Raw genomic sequence first — 19,216 nt, 5'->3', positions numbered from 1 at the left:
ATGGGAGAATAACATTCAATACCAATATGTTTTCATGAATTTCAGGAGGTTTTTACATATTGCTCATTTTTCCACATTTTTACAGATTCCGCTGACAATCTGTTCTGATGCATTATTGCCTTGCAAAGTGTATCATTACTTCTGCCTTGAGATATCTATATTAGCGCCATCAATGAATCGCATGCTTGCCAGTTTCACAATATAAATCCTTTACAACTACTATAATGACATTCAACCATAGTATAAGAATCAACTGAGATTTCAGAAAACTGAGGGTGTGGCTTCTCTGTCTGGTCTCCCCAGGTTTCAGGCCACGGAGGATGCTCCAATTTCTGCCTTGGGCTTTGCATCTCATGCTAGGCGGGTAATTTTTTAGAGTATCTACAGCATCTATGTCTTTTTATCGTTTTAAACAAATTAAAAAGTGTAAAGGTTGAATTCTTTTAGAAGAAAGGTAGGAGGTAAGTATGACTTGGAGAGTGTTAAAACTAATTAGTTCATAGATTTTATTTCTTGAAGTGCTCCTTAATGGGTGCATTCTTAAGTCCAAGGGCCTTGCTGCAGTGACCTTTCACCATCACAGAGCTGAGCAGAAAGAGCCGAGTGCTGTTTGCAAGTAACTAGAAATGCCAGAGCCAGGTGGCCAAGTTACATGGAGGTTATCCTCTCTCCTGCAACATCACAAAGCTAGCCAAGTACGGATGGCCAGGGCTACCTTTTAGTGTTAATGATCTAAAAATTCAGAGTTGAGAAATTGCCTTTCTCTTATATTCAGTTAAGAACCTTAATTCCGTTAACTGTAAAACAGGAACGCACCTTCCCACAGCGATTTCCTGACAAGTGAAGTACGAAGCCTAGAGTAAAACCCCTCTGCACCATAATTAAGGATGGAGTACATCTTGTCCTTTGTCCAACACTGCTTACTTGTACAATGTTATTCACACACCAAAGGGAACTCTAGTTACCATGAAAACAAGCCACGGGGACACTATAGAAATTTCCCACAATTATTTGTTCCAAAGTAAATACGTTTCCTTTGATTTTGACAAAACCATAAAACACAGAAGTGTATTGTGAGGCTCTGTTTAGCTGTGTGTTTACCAATACCCTGGAGGCTCTACCCTTTGAAATGCAAGATTACATCATGCTGTTTCATCTGTCATCACTTGGCATGCCTGCACGTTATACCTAACAATCAGCCGTCAGCAGGGGAAAACAATGAACTAATTCATGAATCGGGATTCTGTTTTATATTCCATTTGCGAAGGATTATCGTGACTTAGCTTAAATAAGACTCTATGCCTGAGTTACAGATTTCAAAGCATGACACTGTTGACTGAGCCCGGGTCCCTGATATAACACACAAAAAGCAAACTATTCATACTCTCTTTGCCAAAGGACTGTCCAGGCGTTAATTAACGTTCCACATAGGAAAAACCACCGAGTATATAGATGATTGTGTCTCAATTTTATCACTGTTCTCCTCAACCATAACTTAAACTGTTCTCAGTGCACTTTCTTTCCATTTCCAATCGAAAAGGCCTTCAAATGTTTGTGCCCCCAGAACTCTACTCTCCAGAAATCAGATAGTCACTTCCAAGAGGCACTCTGTTTCCATTCCGGATAGAGAACTTCCTTCGCTCTCTTCACCTACTTCATTAGTTTTGGGGTAAAGAGGATTGTAAAAGGGTGGTAAATGCTCACAAGTGGCACCAGTGAAGAAGTCCCGCTACTTTATGGTTTCTCTCTGTGGCTCTCCCTCCTTTATTCATTCATTCAGTAAATATTGAGCATCTAAAATATGCCAGGCATCAACCTTCCAAGACACAATGCAGAAGGGGCTCTTAGCTCTGTGGCCTCCTGCATTCTGACTCGTTCACATCCACTCCCACGCCCACACCTTCGCTGTATCACCATCTGGAATTGGGTCACTCTGAACTCATAAACACAATCCACATCTCCCTATCTGTGCCCTTCTCCTGCTTTTTTACTTCTTTAAAAAGCCTTATTTGATATTACTGACACCTTAATTTCTCTTCACTTGGAGATCTCCAAACATTCCTAGGCTCAGATACTCACTTACCTAGAGCCCACAGTTAGTCATTCTAATAACACTCTGACCAGTGCCCCTCGTTCCAGCCTCCTTTGTCCTCTCACTCCTTCACCATGACCAGCCCCCAGCTCAGTTCAACCCAACGAAACCACAGAGGGCTGAGTGGAATGCACGGCCCCAGACAAAGCCCTGGCCCTTGGAGTGAGTCTGTGGTTTGCATCCGCTTCGACCAGCTTAACCTCCCTAAGCCTCAGTTTCTCCATCCGTGTGTTGGAAAAAATGATGCCTACACCATAGGCTTTGTTATGAGAAATAGAGAATGGGCATCTTAACCATATAGCATAAGTCCTGGAACATGGTAGGTATAAATAAATAGCAAGCAGCATTATTGTGTCTGTTCCTAGTACAGATCTGTTAAGACCTTCCAGGAAAAAGTTGCATATTCATGTTGCTGGGCTCCATTATAAATTCATGAGCTCCAAGCTCCTCGGGGCCCTCAAGGATTTCTTATCCGCTCTCCCTAACATCTGTTCTGAACCTTACCTACCAGCTCCCTGCCTCCATTGCTCTCGGCAAGTGGCCTAACCTCCTCCGGCACAGAGAAGACAGGTGCCTGTAAGCAAGGACAACTTCTGCTTCTGTCCTGACCTCCAGTCAGCTTACCCTCATGCCTCCTCTCCTGCGTCACTGCTATCTCAGGGAGAGGCATCTCAGGGAGAGAGGCATCTCAGGGAGAGGCATCCCCTCTCCTGCGATCATTAACCAAATGACTCAGGAAGTATTTATTGAATGCCGACCAACTATATGTCAGGCCTGTGCTGGGTGTCAACTTGCCCTCATACAGCTCTAGCTTCAGGGAGGAGTCAGATCTGTAAACAAACAAAAACCAAACAATGGGATTCTTGCTACAACAGATGCAAAGACAGGTATGAGCCAACACTTGCAAGGAGCTAGCACAGCTCTCCATCGGAGGTTGCATCTGAACTGAAAATTGAAGAAGAAATCGTAGTGGCCAGGTTAGGAGAAGAGGAGAGGGCTTTCAGGCAAAGAAAACAGGATATGCAAATCATGGAAAATGGAAGAGCCAGGTGCTGGGCCTAGACTTCATTACAGATGTCAGAAACCTGGAGCAGCACAGCTGTTGGATACAGCAGCTGGGCTAGAAAGTCAGCTTGTGGCACTGAATGGGTAGAAATGGGGAAGCCAGACAGACCGTCCTGCCTTGCTCGAAGTCAAAGTGTCTGGAGTTATAGGGGATGATCAGAACCACTAACTGGGGCAGGACACTCTGTGCTGCACATGGAATGGCTGCACATGACTCAGATGAGACCTATAGACTATGATCACAGTCCTTAAGAAGGTGGGCCAAAGTCACTGCACCATTTTCTGTGTGAAGGAAATTGTAGTTAGAACCATATTTGTTTAGAAATTTGGTTTGCTTCCTTTTTTCTTTTTTTTTGCTAAATGTACCTCCATAAACAGATTAAAGAGAAACTAGTTCCTTTTGTATCTCTAATAAGGCAAAAGGAAGTTTTAGGTACCTTTCAAAATGTGGGTCCACAGTTTCTTCTTTGGATAGCATGAAACAGATCGGAGACCTTCACGGCTTACTAGAAAGACATCCCGGGCAAACTTCAGCGACCTTGCCAGGGCCATGCCATCCTCTGCCTTCCCCCAAGCTCAGGTCTGAGACCTTGCTGATAACCGCAGAGGGCTCATCTTCAAGCAGAGGGCTCAAGGCCGTGTGGGTCATATTTGAATGTTGTTTAAATTACTTTTGAAAGGAATAAAAAAATATATGAAATTATTTGACTGCTTTCTACCCCTTGATAGAAGGAATTTTGTCTCCACACTTAAAAGTGAAGTCATTCATTCCCTTGGTGGTTGTCTCGTGGCTTTAAAAGGATCTATACTCCAGTAGCTCTTGTGATATTGCGACTTATAATAAGGAAAATATATTAGGCCGTAGTCTCCATTTCTGTCACAGAACTCCTAAAACACTTGGAATTTTTTAAGTGATGAGAGAGATAAAGGAGTCTTTGTTGATATCTTTCTCCTTAATTTGTAAGAATTTTGTAAGTTTTGTTTTGCCATATTGGCTACAAATACTTTTCAATTCAATGGAGTGGTTTTCAGTGTGTACAGGTTCTATGTCCTTGATGGATTTTATCTTCTATTAATATCACAATAGTCCCCTCTCTTGTGTTCAATGCATTTTGCCTTAAAGTCTTTGTTTCTCTTGTATTTCTATTCTTAATTTTCTTTTGCATACATTTACCTTATACATCTTGTAATGTCTCTTTTTAAAAATAATTAGTTGTCATTTACTTTTGTTTGTTTGTTTCTTTCTTTCTTTTTAAATCCTCATCCAAGGATATTTTTCCACTGATTTTTTTTAGATAGAGTGGGAAGGGAGTGAGTGGGGGAGAGGGAGAGAGAGAAACATTGACGTGAGAGAGTCATCGATTGATTGCATTCCACACGACCCAATCAGAGCCGGAGATCAAAACTGCAACTGAGGTACGTGTCCTAGACTGGGAATCGAACCTTCAACTCTTTGGTCCATGGGGCCGATGCTCTAATCACTGAGCTAAACTGGCTGGGGCTGTCATTTATTTTTAAGTATATCTGTTATGAATACAACATAAGTGATCTTGCTGTTTCACCCAATTGGAAAGCCTTTGCTGGTTGCCAAGTGGTCCAGGGAAGAGGATGAACTCATTCACATTTCTTCTAACCACTGATACATCACTACTGATGCAGTCTCTTTCCCACTGTCTTCCTTTGTACTTCAGTATATTATGCTTGCTCTTTGCTGTTTTCATCTTTATTATATTTGGCTCATTTTACTCTAACAAATATAACTGAACTTATATATCTCTATCAACTTCAAGAATTATTCAGAATCTGTAATTATCTTTATACAACCATCAAGATCAGGTCTTCAGCAGAATCTTAATTTCTCTCCCCAGGTTTCATTGAAGTAAACAAATTTTACTCATAGATTATTTTATTGTTATAATTCATTTCTTCTGACTATAAAAATCCTTAAAACTTGCATTAAACTTTATAGCTACCTCATAGGTTAGTTACTATAAATTGTATATTCACCATTCTATCTAGTCTGCTTCAGTTGCCCTTCCTGACTTCTTTATTCTGATTTATTTTTCGTTTGGCTGGGGTACTTCCCTGAGCAACTATTTTTATAAAAGCTATGAATGGGTAGCATAGTTCTATATTTTTTCACATCTTCATAATTGAATGCTAGCTCCGCCCTGTGTGGGATTCTGAGGCCATGCTGTTTTCTCTAAGAATCCATCATCTGTGAGCATAGTGTTTGCCTATGAAAAGTCAGATTCCTATCTATCTTTCTTGTTTTTTTCTTTTCCTGCCTAGAAGCATCAAATTGAGAATTTTCAAAGAATATGAAGTAAAAAGGTACTCAAAAAGAAAACATTAATGTCTGTCCTGAAGATTTAATGATTTCATAAAAGTGATTTAAAAATAATTTATATTCTACTGGAAGAATAATGGCTAATTTTTACCAAAGGCATAATAATTAGTTTTTAAATGAGTAGCAAAAGAGCAAATGTGATTTATCTCTGTGACTTTAAAAAAAAAAAAAAAAAAAGGTTATGCAAAATGAATTATTTTTGGAAAGATTTATAAAGTTAAGCACCACAAAATAAATTTTGCAAGAGTCCAAGAGGGTCCCTCACATTGGGAGGGGATTCCGGAATCAATCACATCATGCTCAGCAATGGAAGAAGATGTGTCAGATGCTCTACCTACACTATCCTTCAGAACTAGTTCTCAAAGAAGTTAAATACTTACGGAAGCCCCCAACACTAGTAAATAAGTGGCAGAACTAGAATTTGAACCCAGGACCCCATGCCTTCTCTAACATCCTCTTCGGAGTGCACCATGTTATCTGGAGTGCCTTTGCATTCAAGGGAATGGGCTAGGAGCTGTGAGGGATGCAAAGTGAACGCCAGGTTGTCATCTAGGTAGACCCTATTCAGTAAACCTAATTAAAAAACAAAACAAAACATTTTTCTTCTTGTTATTAAAAATTAGGTGGGGGGGTGGGGATAGGGGGAAAGTAGGGGATATCTGTAATACTGTCAACAATAAAAAATACACTTCAAAAAAAATTAAGCCATGAATCTGTGATTCAGAAGAAAAATGTCCTTATCCAGGTGCATTTTTATACATTAGCATTTAGGGCAAATTGCCCAGAACTCCAATACTAATTTACCTCCAGGATCTCAACCCATAGTTACTGTAGGAATTTTTGGCAAGTAGATTTCCCTGAGGGTACTAGTCAAGTTAAGAAGTCGTCTTAAAGAAAAGGTGTTAGTCTCAGGCAACAATTCAAAGCTTGGTGTTCAGAGGTGGGAGGTATTTGCAGCAGTGCCCTGGTGGTAAGGGGGGTGAGAGAGTGCCTGCTTCCCTGGTAAGCCCTGTAATGGCTCAGGGGTAGTGTCATGTGCAATGGTGACAATCTTTACTTTGCACTCAGAATTACAGTGGACCATATGTTAACTTCTAACTCCAAAGTTATTATAGCAAACTTGGGAAGGAAACATTTCCAGGATCGCGCTTGAACTCTCTGCAAGTATGAAAAAGCAAGGTGAGTTGGGCAGTTCAGATAGGCACTTCCCACATCTCTACCACTCTTACAGCAGAACCCAAAATGATGCGTTTGTCCCCTTAGATCAGGGGTGGGAATTTTTTTTTTTGCCAAGGGCCATTTGGATATTTATAACATCATTTGTGGGCCCTACAAAATAATCAACTTAAAAATTAGCCTGCTATATTTGGTCAAACATTTAATAAACTCACCCCTAATGGGATGGCTGTAACTGCTTCTCTGTGGGGAGGCATGTGAGATTAGCTGGTATTGATGATGTTGCTGTTCGTAACTGCTTTTCCAGGTTTGCGTTGGTCAGTCTGGAGCACAGCTGACCCTTTGTGATGGTAAGTTTCGAAAAGAACTGCTCGCAGCAATAAATTGTTCTGAACACAGATGCATATTTCAGTGCGTGTCTCCTCAAAGTGGGAAATTCATCACTGCGTACGGAACATTTACATAACTCAAGCAGTGGGAGGTGGTTGTACCCAGCTCTCAGCCCACCATCGCTGCAGCTGAATGATTTCTTGCTGCAGGTTATCAGGCGCATCAGCTGGTTCCATATTGAATGGTGTAGCAAAGATGTTCAGTTCCATTTGTTTACTTTTCAGTCCTTGACTCTTTCATTAAATGCCTCAATTAGTTTCGCACATTCGCCAACATATTCAAGTGTCCTAGAAGGCTTTTGTCCTTCCAGAGTGGGGAAATGCACCGTGTTATTCCTTTAGAGTTGCATTTTCCACAGCCTTAACTTAGCTTCAAATGATTTCACGTTTGAAAGCAGGGAGCTGAGAAGCTGTTTGGGGGCCTGCAGCTTGACATTCAGCTTTGAGAAGTACTTGGTAATGTCTACCATGAACGCTAAATCACACAGCCACTTGCTATCATTGAGTTCCCTGACAGGTTTTCCCTTCACCTCCATGAACTGCTTGACTTCATTCCGCAGTTCCTAGAACCTCATGAGCATGTTCCCGCGACTCAGCCACTGCACTTCACAGTGAGAAACAAGATCACCGTACTCAGAGTCAAGATCATTCAGTAACTCCTGAACCTGGCAGCTGTTAGATCTTCTGTTTTGAGAAAATTTATGCATGACACTACTGTTGACATCACACTGTTGAGCCTCAACGACTATGCACAGAGACTTCCTTGGTGTATGATGCAGTGGCATATAATTAAATCACTTGGATCAAGGCTGAGACAATTCAGTTCTTTCGTGACAAATGCAATGAACACTTTTTGCAAGCCAACCATGGCAGGAGCTCCATCTGTAATAAGGCCACTTAACTTTTCAACTGTTAGCTCAAGTTTTTCCATTGATAAAACAAGTCCTCACCCCTTGTAGTGCCATGCATGGCTTCCAGTGACAGCAGTTCCTCTCATGTGAAGAAGGCCAGGTGGGCAGTATTGGTTATGTCCATTGTCTCATCAGAAGCCAGAGAAAAAGTTGGAAATCTCCTGCAGAATCCTTCCGTGTTTTTTCAGTATCTTGTATCTCTGAGACAAACTAATACTCTGAAACAATTTTACTTTGTCTGGTGCTAACAACTCCTCAGCAGCCACCACACACTCTTTCACAGACTCTCCCTGTGCATGAGGCCTCGGCTTCTTTACGATTAGCTTGCTCACTACACAACTCGTCTGAAGAACGTTGTCTCTGTCACAACAAGGCCTAGTGGCTTGTTGTGATTCTAAACCCCGCTGAAGAGCATTGATTTTATCCAGATACATTTGGTCTCCCAATTCATTGAGTTTGGCATGTTTTGAGCTGTAATGACGCTCCAGATTGGCTTTTTTCATTACTGCTAATGTATTGCCACAACCTAGGCACACAGGTTTGCCTTCGACTTCAACAACAAAAATAATCATTTGTCCATTTCTCTTGGAAAGAGTGACACTCTGCATCAACTTTTCTTTTCTTTGTAGTTGACATTAGTAGGATGTCACACCACTTAAGTTTTAATAACTATCTAGTGTGTGTGTATTGCCAGCAATGTGATTATTTCACTGTTCTAATCCTGCATCTTGGATTTGGAACATACCCAACATTTGTATCATTGACTCTTGAGGTCTTTTCTGTGTACTGTAATTTCCTGAATCTTCATCGGAGATGCAGTTTTTGCGAGGACTGTTGATCATGGATGTGTGGATAAAGGTTGGATTGGAGTTATCCTCTGTGTCGACAAAGAAGTCAGCAACATCGTCGTCAATCATCGGAGGCAAGGTCATCAGCGTCGGAAAAAATCATTTAATCGCATATCGTCTCATCATCACCAGATCGGGGTAGTTTTGCCACGTGTATTAACACTTTCACAGCGTGTACGCTCCCAGCCTGCCTGGCACTGACTGACGGGAAGGGTACGTGTCTGTCCCAGCACGTACTCATATGTGTCCTGTCTATCCTGTAGTGGATGTTTCTTGCCTGTCCCTCAAAATGTATGTTATTATTATGATTCACTTAATAGAAATATATGTTGCTATAAAAAAAATGCTCCTTCCCTCCCTCTCCAGCCCAGCAGCCACCAGCACAGACAGTCAGCCACCGCGGGAGCCCGATGGTACTGGCTCACGCTGAGAGCACATCCTTCAACTGTGCCATGAAGGGGCTGCTGTAGAGGCTTTGAAGGGGAAAGGATGGGAGGTCTCTGTGTCAGACCTGTATGCCATGCACTTCAATCCTGTCATCTCCAGAAAGGACATCACAGGTAAACTGAAGGACCCCGAGAACTTCCAGTATTCTGTCGAGTCTGTTCTAGCGTATAAAGAAGGCCGTCTGAGCCCAGATATAGTGGCTGAACAAAAGAAGCTGGAAACTGCAGACCTTGTGATTTTTCAGTTCCCACTGCAGTGGTTTGGAGCCCCTGCCATCCTGAAAGGCTGGTTTGAGCGAGTGCTCATTGGGGAGTTTGCTTATACGTACGCTGCCATGTATGACAAGGGACCTTTCCGGAAGAAAACAGTGTTGTCCATCACCACTGGTGGCAGCGGCTCTACATACTCTCTGCAGGGTGTCCACGGGGACATGAATATCATTCTCGGGCCAGTTCAGAGTGGCACTCTGCATTTCTGTGGCTTCCAGATCTTAGAACCTCAACTGACATATAGCACTGGGCACATTCCTGCGGATGCCCGACTTCAGATCCTGGAAGGATGGAAGAAACGCCCAGAGGATATTTGGGATGAGACTCCACTATATTTTGCTCCAAGTAGTTTCTTTGACCTAAACTTCCAGGCAGGATTCTTAATGAAAAAGGAAATCCAGGAAGAGCAGAAAAACAAGAAGTTTGGCCTCTCTGTGGGCCATCACTTGGGCAAATCCATCCTGACTGACAACCAGGTCAAAGCCAGAGAATAAGATTCACAAGATTTGATTTCCTTCTAAAATGTAGCCAAATCTAGGTTTCTTTTCCAGGCTTCCTTTAAATTTGTGTTTTTCTTTTTCTTTTTCCATGAGGAATGAATAGGAGAGAGAATAGACTATTCATACATTTTAGATAGTTTTAATAGACATAACTGATTCTCACAATTGCTATCATGGCAAAATCTGATTAGGCTCAAGAGGCCGCTTAAAATATAAAGCAAGGAAAGGTATAGAAAGAGGCTAGACAATATTCTTTAAGGCTCTGTACACAATTTAATCCCTCTTTTAGGGATAAGTTTTTAGGGCTAAATCTCACTAGAAAGCATCCAACTCTTCAATGATCTATTTCTCTTTTAATTACCTCTCTGTGGTGTACAGCAAAACGGAACTGCTCAGAGAAAGCAATGATTGAATATGTCAGAACTAAGGGACTTGTTGAGTAGTTAGTAATCGATGCCTGATTGTGATATACATTGGTTTTAATTACTGCATAGTGACTGATATACCTAATATGAGTGTTACTCTTCCTTTAAATTCTCTTGTTTGCATACAAATACCTTGAAATGAAAAGCTAATAAAAGTCTCCTTTACTTTAAAAAAAAAAAAAATGCTCCTTGATTTGCTGAATTTCGAGTCCCACCTTTGGTTGCCTAGGCCCTGACCAGATAATTTCACGAGGCCTTATTCGGCCTGTGGGCCGGAGTTCCCCACCCCTGCCTTAGATCAACAAAGAGAATAATAACAATAATAGCTAACCTTATCGATCATTTACTATGTGTCTTTACCATTCATTTAATCCTCACAACAACTCTATAAGCTTGTATATCTATCTATTAGATGAGAAAAACTGAGGGCTCGTAGCATTAAATGATTTGCTAAAGATTATACAGCTAGTGGTGGCAGATTCAGGATTTGAACCCACAAAGTCTGGTCCCTGAGCATGCATAACTAACACTGTCATGATCAAGGTTTCATGTGGTCATATCTGACCCTTAGGGAAAAAAAACTTTTTTTTATCACTTGGATCAATATTTCTAGGGCTGAGTGTGAGTGTGATTGAGAAAATAGACTTACTAGGGGACTAACGCCTACAAAGTTAAACAATATCCTTTGCAGACTCCAGAGGGATCTAGAAGAAAGAATGTCAAAATGGGATGGAGTAGAAATCAGGGGGAAGCTACAACTGAATGGACAGGTCAGTACTCATCCCCAAAACAGCCTGTGGCAACAAGATTAAGTCATGCCCCACTACCTGGTAAGCCAACGATACTGTACCTGATCACTGTCCTGATCAGAATTGATTTAAGAATTGGGTATGATTTACCTGAAGAAATCCAAAACACTAATTTGAAAAGATATATGCATCCCTATGTTCACTGCAGCACTATTTGCAATAGCCAAGATATGAAAGCAGCCCAAGTGTCCATTAATATGATTAGATAAAGAAGATGTAGAAGCTATATACAATGAAATATTACTTAGCCATAAAAAAGAATGAACTCTTACCATTTATGACAACATGGATGGATCTAGAAGGTACTATGCTAAGTGAAATAACTCAAAAACAACATAATTATATGTGGAATCTAAAGAACAAAAATAAATGAAACAGAAACAGATACAGAGAATAAACTGATAGATGCCAGATGGAAGTGGGACTGGGGGCTGGGTGGAAAAAGTGGAGGAATTAATAAGTATAAATTGATAGTTACAAATAGTCATGAGATGTAAAGTACAGCGTAGAAAATACAGTTAATAATATTGTAATAACTATGTGTGGTGCCAGGTGGGTACTAGACGTATCAGGGGTATCACTTGGTAAATTATATAAATGTCTAACCACTATGTTGCACACCTGCAACTAATATAAAGTAGTATTAAAGGTCAACTATAATTTTTGTTGTTGTTCAGACAGAGTGGGAGGGAGAGAGAGAGAGAGAAACATCGACATGAAAGGGACACATCGAGTGGTTGCCACCCACGCAACCCAACCAGGGCCAGGGACAAACTGCAACCAAGGTACATGCCCTTAGCGGGAACCGAACCTGGGTCTCTCTGGACCGCAGGCCGACGCTCTAACCGCTGAGCCAAAACAGCCAGGGCTCAACTATAATTTTTTTAAAAAGAATTGGGAATGGTTGAGCCAAATGGAAGGCATTATAGGGGAGGGGCTGAGAAGGCAGAGGCTGGAAACTAGAATAAACATAAAAGGAACAATTTTCAGATCCATGTCCAATTCCAACTTGAGAAAACACCTATTTATAATTTCCCAGTTTGAATTAAATTTCTACTGTCTAAGATATCTGATCTACCTTAATGTCCCTTTCTTATATACATTGCACAAAAGGAGTGTTCAATGCAAGTTTGTTGACTGATGTCAAGTGTAAGATGGAAGGAAGGATTGCCCTTCACGTTCTCCCTATCTCCCAGTGATCATCTGGGTGAGTCACCTCCCCCATTTTGCCAGTAAGTGCCTCCCCAGGATAGGATGCCTACTCTTGAAAGCCTGTAGCTGCGTCACTGCTGGGAGTTAGCTAGAAAAGTCCCAGCTGGCCCAGATGAGCTTGACCCATAAGACACAGGGTGTGGCAAACCAAGGAATCAACGGTCCTGCATGAGACAGCCAATGGAGCCGTTTTTAAAGACTCACAAAAAAGTGTCTCAAATTAGTTAAAATTCTTCTTCAGCAAAGTAGGACTGACTAGGAAACTAGCGATAAGAACCTTAGGTATGGGTTTTCCTGCCTGGCCTTTTAACTTCATACGGCTGTGCAAGGCCTGCGTTTTTTAGTTACTTGCATCTTGTCACTTTCAAGGTTCTCAGTCAAGGATGTCTCTGGCTATCAGGGGGAAATACTGGCAGCTGGAAGGGGAGATGGGCAAACTTTTATTTCCATCAGCCTCAGAGGCATTTGCTGTTTGCCAAACTGCCCACCCCATGTGAAAGGATTTTCTTTCTTCTGGTTTTGATCTAGTTTTCTGGCAAGATGAATGTACTTTTTCTTAGCACTTCCCGTCTTCTGGCCAAGGCACAGACGTTAGGACACATGTTCCCGTTTCTATAATCCTTTAACCTACAGGAGACATGTGCACCAGGGTTGATAGTGGTCTGTGGGGGCCCCATCAGGAACAGATATCTAGGATCGCTCCCTCATGGAACACATGTCTAGGAAAAGGCATAAGCTCCCTGAGATGAGGGTCTGTGTGGATCTTGTTCCCAGCACTGAGCATAAAGCCTGGCTCATAATGGGCATTCAATAAATGTGGTCAATAACATCTTCTATGGGAATTTCTGAGTCAACTTTCTTTTGCACAGAATCTAGTGGTGCTAAATGGCAGTACAGGGGGTAACTGGGAATAAATTTTATCCCATCTGTCATCTGAATAGCTAACACTAAAGATTGTAACATCTTTCCCATGTATTTCATGGAACACTAGAAAAAACCTGTTTAATTTTTTACCCAGAAATTCTTTTTTTTTTTTACTATGGAGTCTTCACCTTGCACCCATTACTTGCTATCCCATGGAACTAGTGCCCCTTGGAACTCATCTTGAAATTATATTTGGAAATACTGAGTGATATCATGATTAGCCCTCTATTGCTCCCAATCATCCTTTAAATGGATATTCTAGACTTTCCTCTGAAATCACTTATTACATGAGACTGACAAACTATAATTTCCAAATTATCCTGCATGAGAGTAGGAATAAAAGCTCCCGTTTTTCTCCCCATGAAGAGAGGTTCACACTGTCTGAACAGTGGGCTAAGGGCAGCTCTGCTCAGAAATCTCGTGCATTGCCTGGCATGGAGCTCAGGTGTCAGGTGCGAGTGGAAGTTGGGCCACTGGTTATGCATGCTGGCTTCTTGTGACATGTGACGTGTTAACTTGGCTAGCAATGCACCTAGCTATAAGATTAAATGCTAATTTGGGTGTTGTTGTGATGGTATTTCATAGATGTGGCTCACATCTACAATCAGATGACTCTAAGTAAAGGAAAATATCCTCAATAATCAGTGTGGGCCTCTTCCGGTCAGTTGAAAGGTTTCAAAGAGAAAAACTGAGGTTTTTCCTGAGGAAGGAGAAATTCTACCAGAGCATATCCAGTGTCCCGCTGGCTCTGGTTCTCATGAAGAACGCTGATTTGTGTTAACACACTTTTCGAGCAAAGGAAGTAAGGATGAACGTGGCATCTTCCCCTCAGCATAGAGGGTCTGCCTCAAAGCCATGGGGAGTATTAGGACCTGTAGTGACAAGAAGGCTGGAAAGGAGAGACAAAAAAGCCCTCTGCCCGCGGGCAGGCACACTCCCTGACCAGTTTGCAACCCTTGGGGGTTGCTGCCCAGCAGCGGGGCCAGGAGGGATTGCTCAACACTATTGCGTTTCCACGCCTAGGCAAGCCAGGTGCGTTAATTAGTGCAAAAAAATGCTTGCCTTCAATTTAATTAATTTTCACAGTTTAACAGTATCTCAGGGCATTTGTTCTTCATCCTAAAGATGAAGAGCATAGATTTGTATATATTATGGAAATAGATTGTAGTTCTCATTTTGATAAGGAATGCGAAAGCCCAGCCTATTCGCCGGCATCGACAGGAGGGAGAGATGGGACACGTCCGCACACTTACGTGGATGTTCTTTTCACGGTGTATCAGGAGGACTTTGATTTTCATAATATATGCTTAAAACATTAACATGTCCAGATCTAAGAATTTATCCTGAGGAGATGTGTAAGTTATAACATATAAAAAACTTCATCTCAATTATAAAAAAGTTAGAAGCCACCTAAAACTCTAACATAACAGGTTAGTAAACTATGGCATAGAAATATACAATAGAATAAAATAAAGGTAGCTACCATTCATGGAGTAGCGTGCCAAGCACTGTTCTATAAGGGTTTCATATGAATTAAGTCAGTCATCACAACAAATCTACAAGGACGTTCCATGATCTTGTTTCACAGATGAGCAAACTAAGGCATAGAGTGCGTGACGGTAAACTGCATGTGGCCACACAGCCAGTGGATGGAGCGTGAGGCTGTGTCTGTGCTGTGCCTCAGTTTCCAGAAGGAGGATGTCATTTCAAACACCCATGTGTTCATATATGTATATCCAAAACACAGTAACAGCCAAAATGAAAAGGCCTCCACTTTAAAATCAGTGAGCGTCCTTTTTATTGCTCATCTGTAGTTACTAAGTATTCTACAATAAATATCTAATATTTTACAGTTTAAAAATAAAAACAAAAAATTCATATTATTATTTTGATTGGGAGCCAAACTCCTAATTTTCCTGGTGAGAGACGAGAGTCAGCTAGATGCAGACTGAGGTTCAGGGTTGCTAATTAAGCAAATACGTTCCAGAAGAATATGAACCAGTCAGTACGGGGAGGGCTCCCTAGTCACACACACCATCAGTGAGCCAGTAAACCAATGAACCCTCTGCTAGGAATAGAGCTAATCAGAGGACATCTCTTGGACCCTCCTTTAGCTAGTTTCCAAACCTGTTTTCTCAACCCAGCCAAGCTTTATGGTTACCAACAGTGACCATGAGTTTTAAGTCCTTACTCCTTTGAGAAGTCAGGAAACAAGAGAAGCAATACATATGGTGAGCTGGACTCGGCAGAACTCAGTGTGCGTGTTCTGGATCTCCTGCAGACTGTATGTGTATTGAATGATAAAAGAATCTGAAACGTCAAGTTTAGCACTGGATGGACTCTTAGAGATATTACCCGAAGGTGTTCATTTGACAAAGATCCCAAGACTCCGAGAGGTAAACTACGTGGATGCCAGAGGCCAACCCAGAGTCAAAAACCAAGTTTCTTGTGCCTAGTCCAACACTCATTCGGCCATGCTGAGTGGGGCTTGGACTCGGGCGAAAGGAGGGAAGGAAATGTTGGTATGAAAACAACAGATGTTTTATGAAAACTATTTTCTATTTACTCGTATTACATTAGCAATATGTACAAAAGAGAAATACATAGAGTAAACTGTGAAGGTCCCCTTCTACACACCACAATTCCCCAAGAGTTCATTACCGCAGTCAGTAATTTGGGGTGTGACCTTCCAAACCCCTTTCCAGAATGCCATGCATGTTTTTACCAGTGTGCTGGATACAGCTCATTCTGATCCTTGACAGCCAACTTCAAGGTTCAGGAAAGTTGTGAGCTGGTTGTTAAACACAGTCATTATTAACAGTTATAATATGTACTCAAAACTCATAACTTCCTTTTTTACTACATTTACTACAATTTACAAGAATGTCTCCATTCTTGGGGTTATTTACATTTATTGTATCTGTATGGTGGAAAGACGACTGGTGTTTTCCTGCATATCTCTTCCCAGCTTCAAACTCAGTGACATCATATGGGTAGAGTCCACCAAATTGGGAGTATTTACACCAAGAGAATTGACAAACCATACAAATCAGGCCTCCCCTCCCCACTCATCCCCGGACGGCCAATTTCAAAGCATTTACTAGCATACTGTAATAGACATTTTTTCAAGTATTTCTTTTCTTTATATAAAGAGATAGTTGAAAACTTTTAAGTCTGTTAAATGCATTTCTTTCCCTTAGTGGAAATAGAGAAGAAGCACTCACTGAGACATGTAAAATATTTTTGCCATCAAGCTGGTTTTCAAATTAGTATTCATCTTTTCTCCCTCAATAGCCTACTCCCTTGAAAATCTAGCCTTCTATTTTAACTAACTCCCAGTTCCTTTTAACGTTCCTCTTCAAGTTTAACTGCCTCCCCTCCTCAATTCACCCCCACACCTTTCAAGCCTTCTGAAAGAGAGAAGAAGCATTTTTAATGGTACAGGTGAACTTTTCAAAGGTAATTACTTAATAGGCAACCAAACAAGAATGGCTGGGTTTGCTGTGCCGAGTAAGCACTAGATCCTGTTAGCTGCTACGTGGACACTCCTAGGCTGTTGGGTGTCAGAGGGAAAGCAATATACTAAATCCCTTTTGTTTACACACCAAAAGATTAGGTTTCCTTAAATTCCAAAGGAATTTCTGAAGATTAACTTTCAGATAGGAAACTTCATAGGCTGAGCAGGCTGCAAAAAGAAAAAAGAAAAAATCATGTCACCCTCAAGCAGTTCCATCAAGGGATGAAATTTTAAATCACATCATGTCTCACACCCATTTCTTAGTGCAAAATAAATCACTTGAACAGAGTGCAAGCCAATTTTTACTTTAAAAATGTTGTGTCCTAAGGCTGTCTTCTTGAACTTCAAAAGCACACTTTGTAATTACTCTACCTATCAAAGGAAACTCAACATTTCACCCCCAATCTTCTCCAGCTTGTGTTATCACTTTTAATTGTTAATAAACCACATTAATTTAAAACTGATTATTCTGTTTGGAAATTCTACACTGAATTATATATAAATGAATTTATTTATGTACAAGCTAAAGTTAAGTGGGTCTTTTTTCTCTACCCTTCATTGGTTTTATTTTTAGTAATTGCTGTCATTTTGGAGACACAGCAATTTATGTCCCCTGTTTCTTGGAAGAATAGTGTTGTGGGAATGAGAGGATAAAAGAAGTCAGGGATTTTATCAGGGTTTGTGGCTGGCATTGACATCATTTGATGTGGGTTGTTGCTTGACTGCAACTTGTTTTGTTTGTTTGTTCGTTTGTTTGTTTGTTGAAAGCGAAGAGCTGCAAGATAATTTGCTGAACTCAGACCACACTATTAATCTGTATAATTCATGTGTTTAAACCCTTCATTTTCTTAACAAGTTTTTCCACAACCTGGAATGAACTAGGCAAGTGCTTCCTGTTACCAACCTCCCTGCCACTGGAGGCACCCACTGGTCATGTCTACGTGAGAAGGCATTTGTTCACAAACCATATTTTTCCAGCCTGGCCAATTTTTTCTCATGAGTACAAACAAAATGCTCTTGAGATGGAAACATGCCATGTTTGTCTCCACTCTGACACCAAACTCAGATTTCAGGAGTGGGGAGCAGTTCCTGCCTGACCAAAAAGTTCTCAGAACATCCTTCTCTCTACCCTAACTATACCCACAGTGCTGAACCCACCCACCCACCTGGAAGGAGCCCTCTCTTCTGCCAACCAAGACCAATTCTGCCAATGCCCTTCCCAGCCTCCTGGATGAAACTGACATGCCTTTCTCTTGCTCCCACCCAGAGCAGTATCACCCCCACCCCCACCCCATCACCCTCTCTCAAGGATTTTCTGTGGTGTCAAGCACTCTTCTCTGTATTCACATGTGTTAACTTGGTAATCCTCAGCACTACCCCATTGTAAGTGTCATTATTATTCCCACTTTACACATAAGGACACTGAGGCACTCAGACGTTGGTGCCTGTGTTCACTCGGCTGGTAGATGACAGAGCAGGACAGCTCCAGGGACTGCACTCAAGCTCTCTACCAAACCTCCCTACTGCATCGAGCTCATTAGCTACACGGTTGTTTCTCCACTGGCCCACACACTTTTGGAGTGCAGGGACCACCTCCCACCCATGCCTACATCAGCCAGAATGCCTGCTACAGTGCTTGGTGGGTGGTAGGGGCTCCTTCACTGTTAATGGAATGAATGAATGGATTTTTTTCCTACCATTTCCAGGTATGTGAATTGGATGATATCTCCATAAAAAGCTGGCCTATGGTGGCATCAGAGAAAGAGCTCAGCAAGCTGGTGGCTCTGGACTTACCTGGCCTGAAGCCAACATTTGCCTAATCCCGACCTATATAAAGGGAGCAACATAACTGACTTTGCCAATCAGGTAAACACTAATCAAGTATCACCTTCCCTAGAAAGGAACAGCAAGTACCACAGACGGCACTTGGCATGCTATAAGTCAATGGCTGAGATTGGTATAAGCAGTAGGGCTGATCCTGGGTTGGTGGAAAAGTGCCATTAGCACGTATTTCTGATTCTTTTAGCACACCACTAGTAAAATTATAATTTAAATTGATTCAATTAAAAAAATTTAATCTTCACCTGAGGATATGCTTTTATAGATTTTAGAGGGAATGGAAGGGAGAGGGAGAGGGAGAGAGATACACTGATGTGAGAGAGAAACATCAATTGATTTCCTCCCATATGCACCCGACAGAGGGAATTGAACCTGCAACTTGGGTATGTGCCTCGACTGGAAATTGAACCTGTGACCTTTCCATGTATGGCACAACACTCCAA

At 41.5% G+C, this 19,216-nt stretch overlaps 1 protein-coding gene across 1 annotated transcript; it reads left to right on the top strand.

Annotated features, from left to right (window-relative positions):
• Window positions 1–8,796: 8,796 nt before the first annotated feature.
• On the top strand, window positions 8,797–10,041 carry LOC118630831 (NAD(P)H dehydrogenase [quinone] 1-like). Its single transcript, XM_036263049.1, is given in 3 exon segments — window positions 8,797–8,905; window positions 9,198–9,287; window positions 9,290–10,041. Coding segments are annotated over 3 exon segments (951 nt in total).
• The last annotated feature ends 9,175 nt before the right edge of the window (window positions 10,042–19,216 follow it).

This window comes from Molossus molossus, unplaced genomic scaffold, assembly GCF_014108415.1.
Source record: "Molossus molossus isolate mMolMol1 unplaced genomic scaffold, mMolMol1.p scaffold_m16_p_1, whole genome shotgun sequence".
In the NCBI taxonomy this organism is placed as follows: Eukaryota; Metazoa; Chordata; class Mammalia; order Chiroptera; family Molossidae; genus Molossus; species Molossus molossus.
Note: the sequence above shows the minus strand (reverse complement) of the source record. Positions and strands in the feature narration are given on the sequence as shown.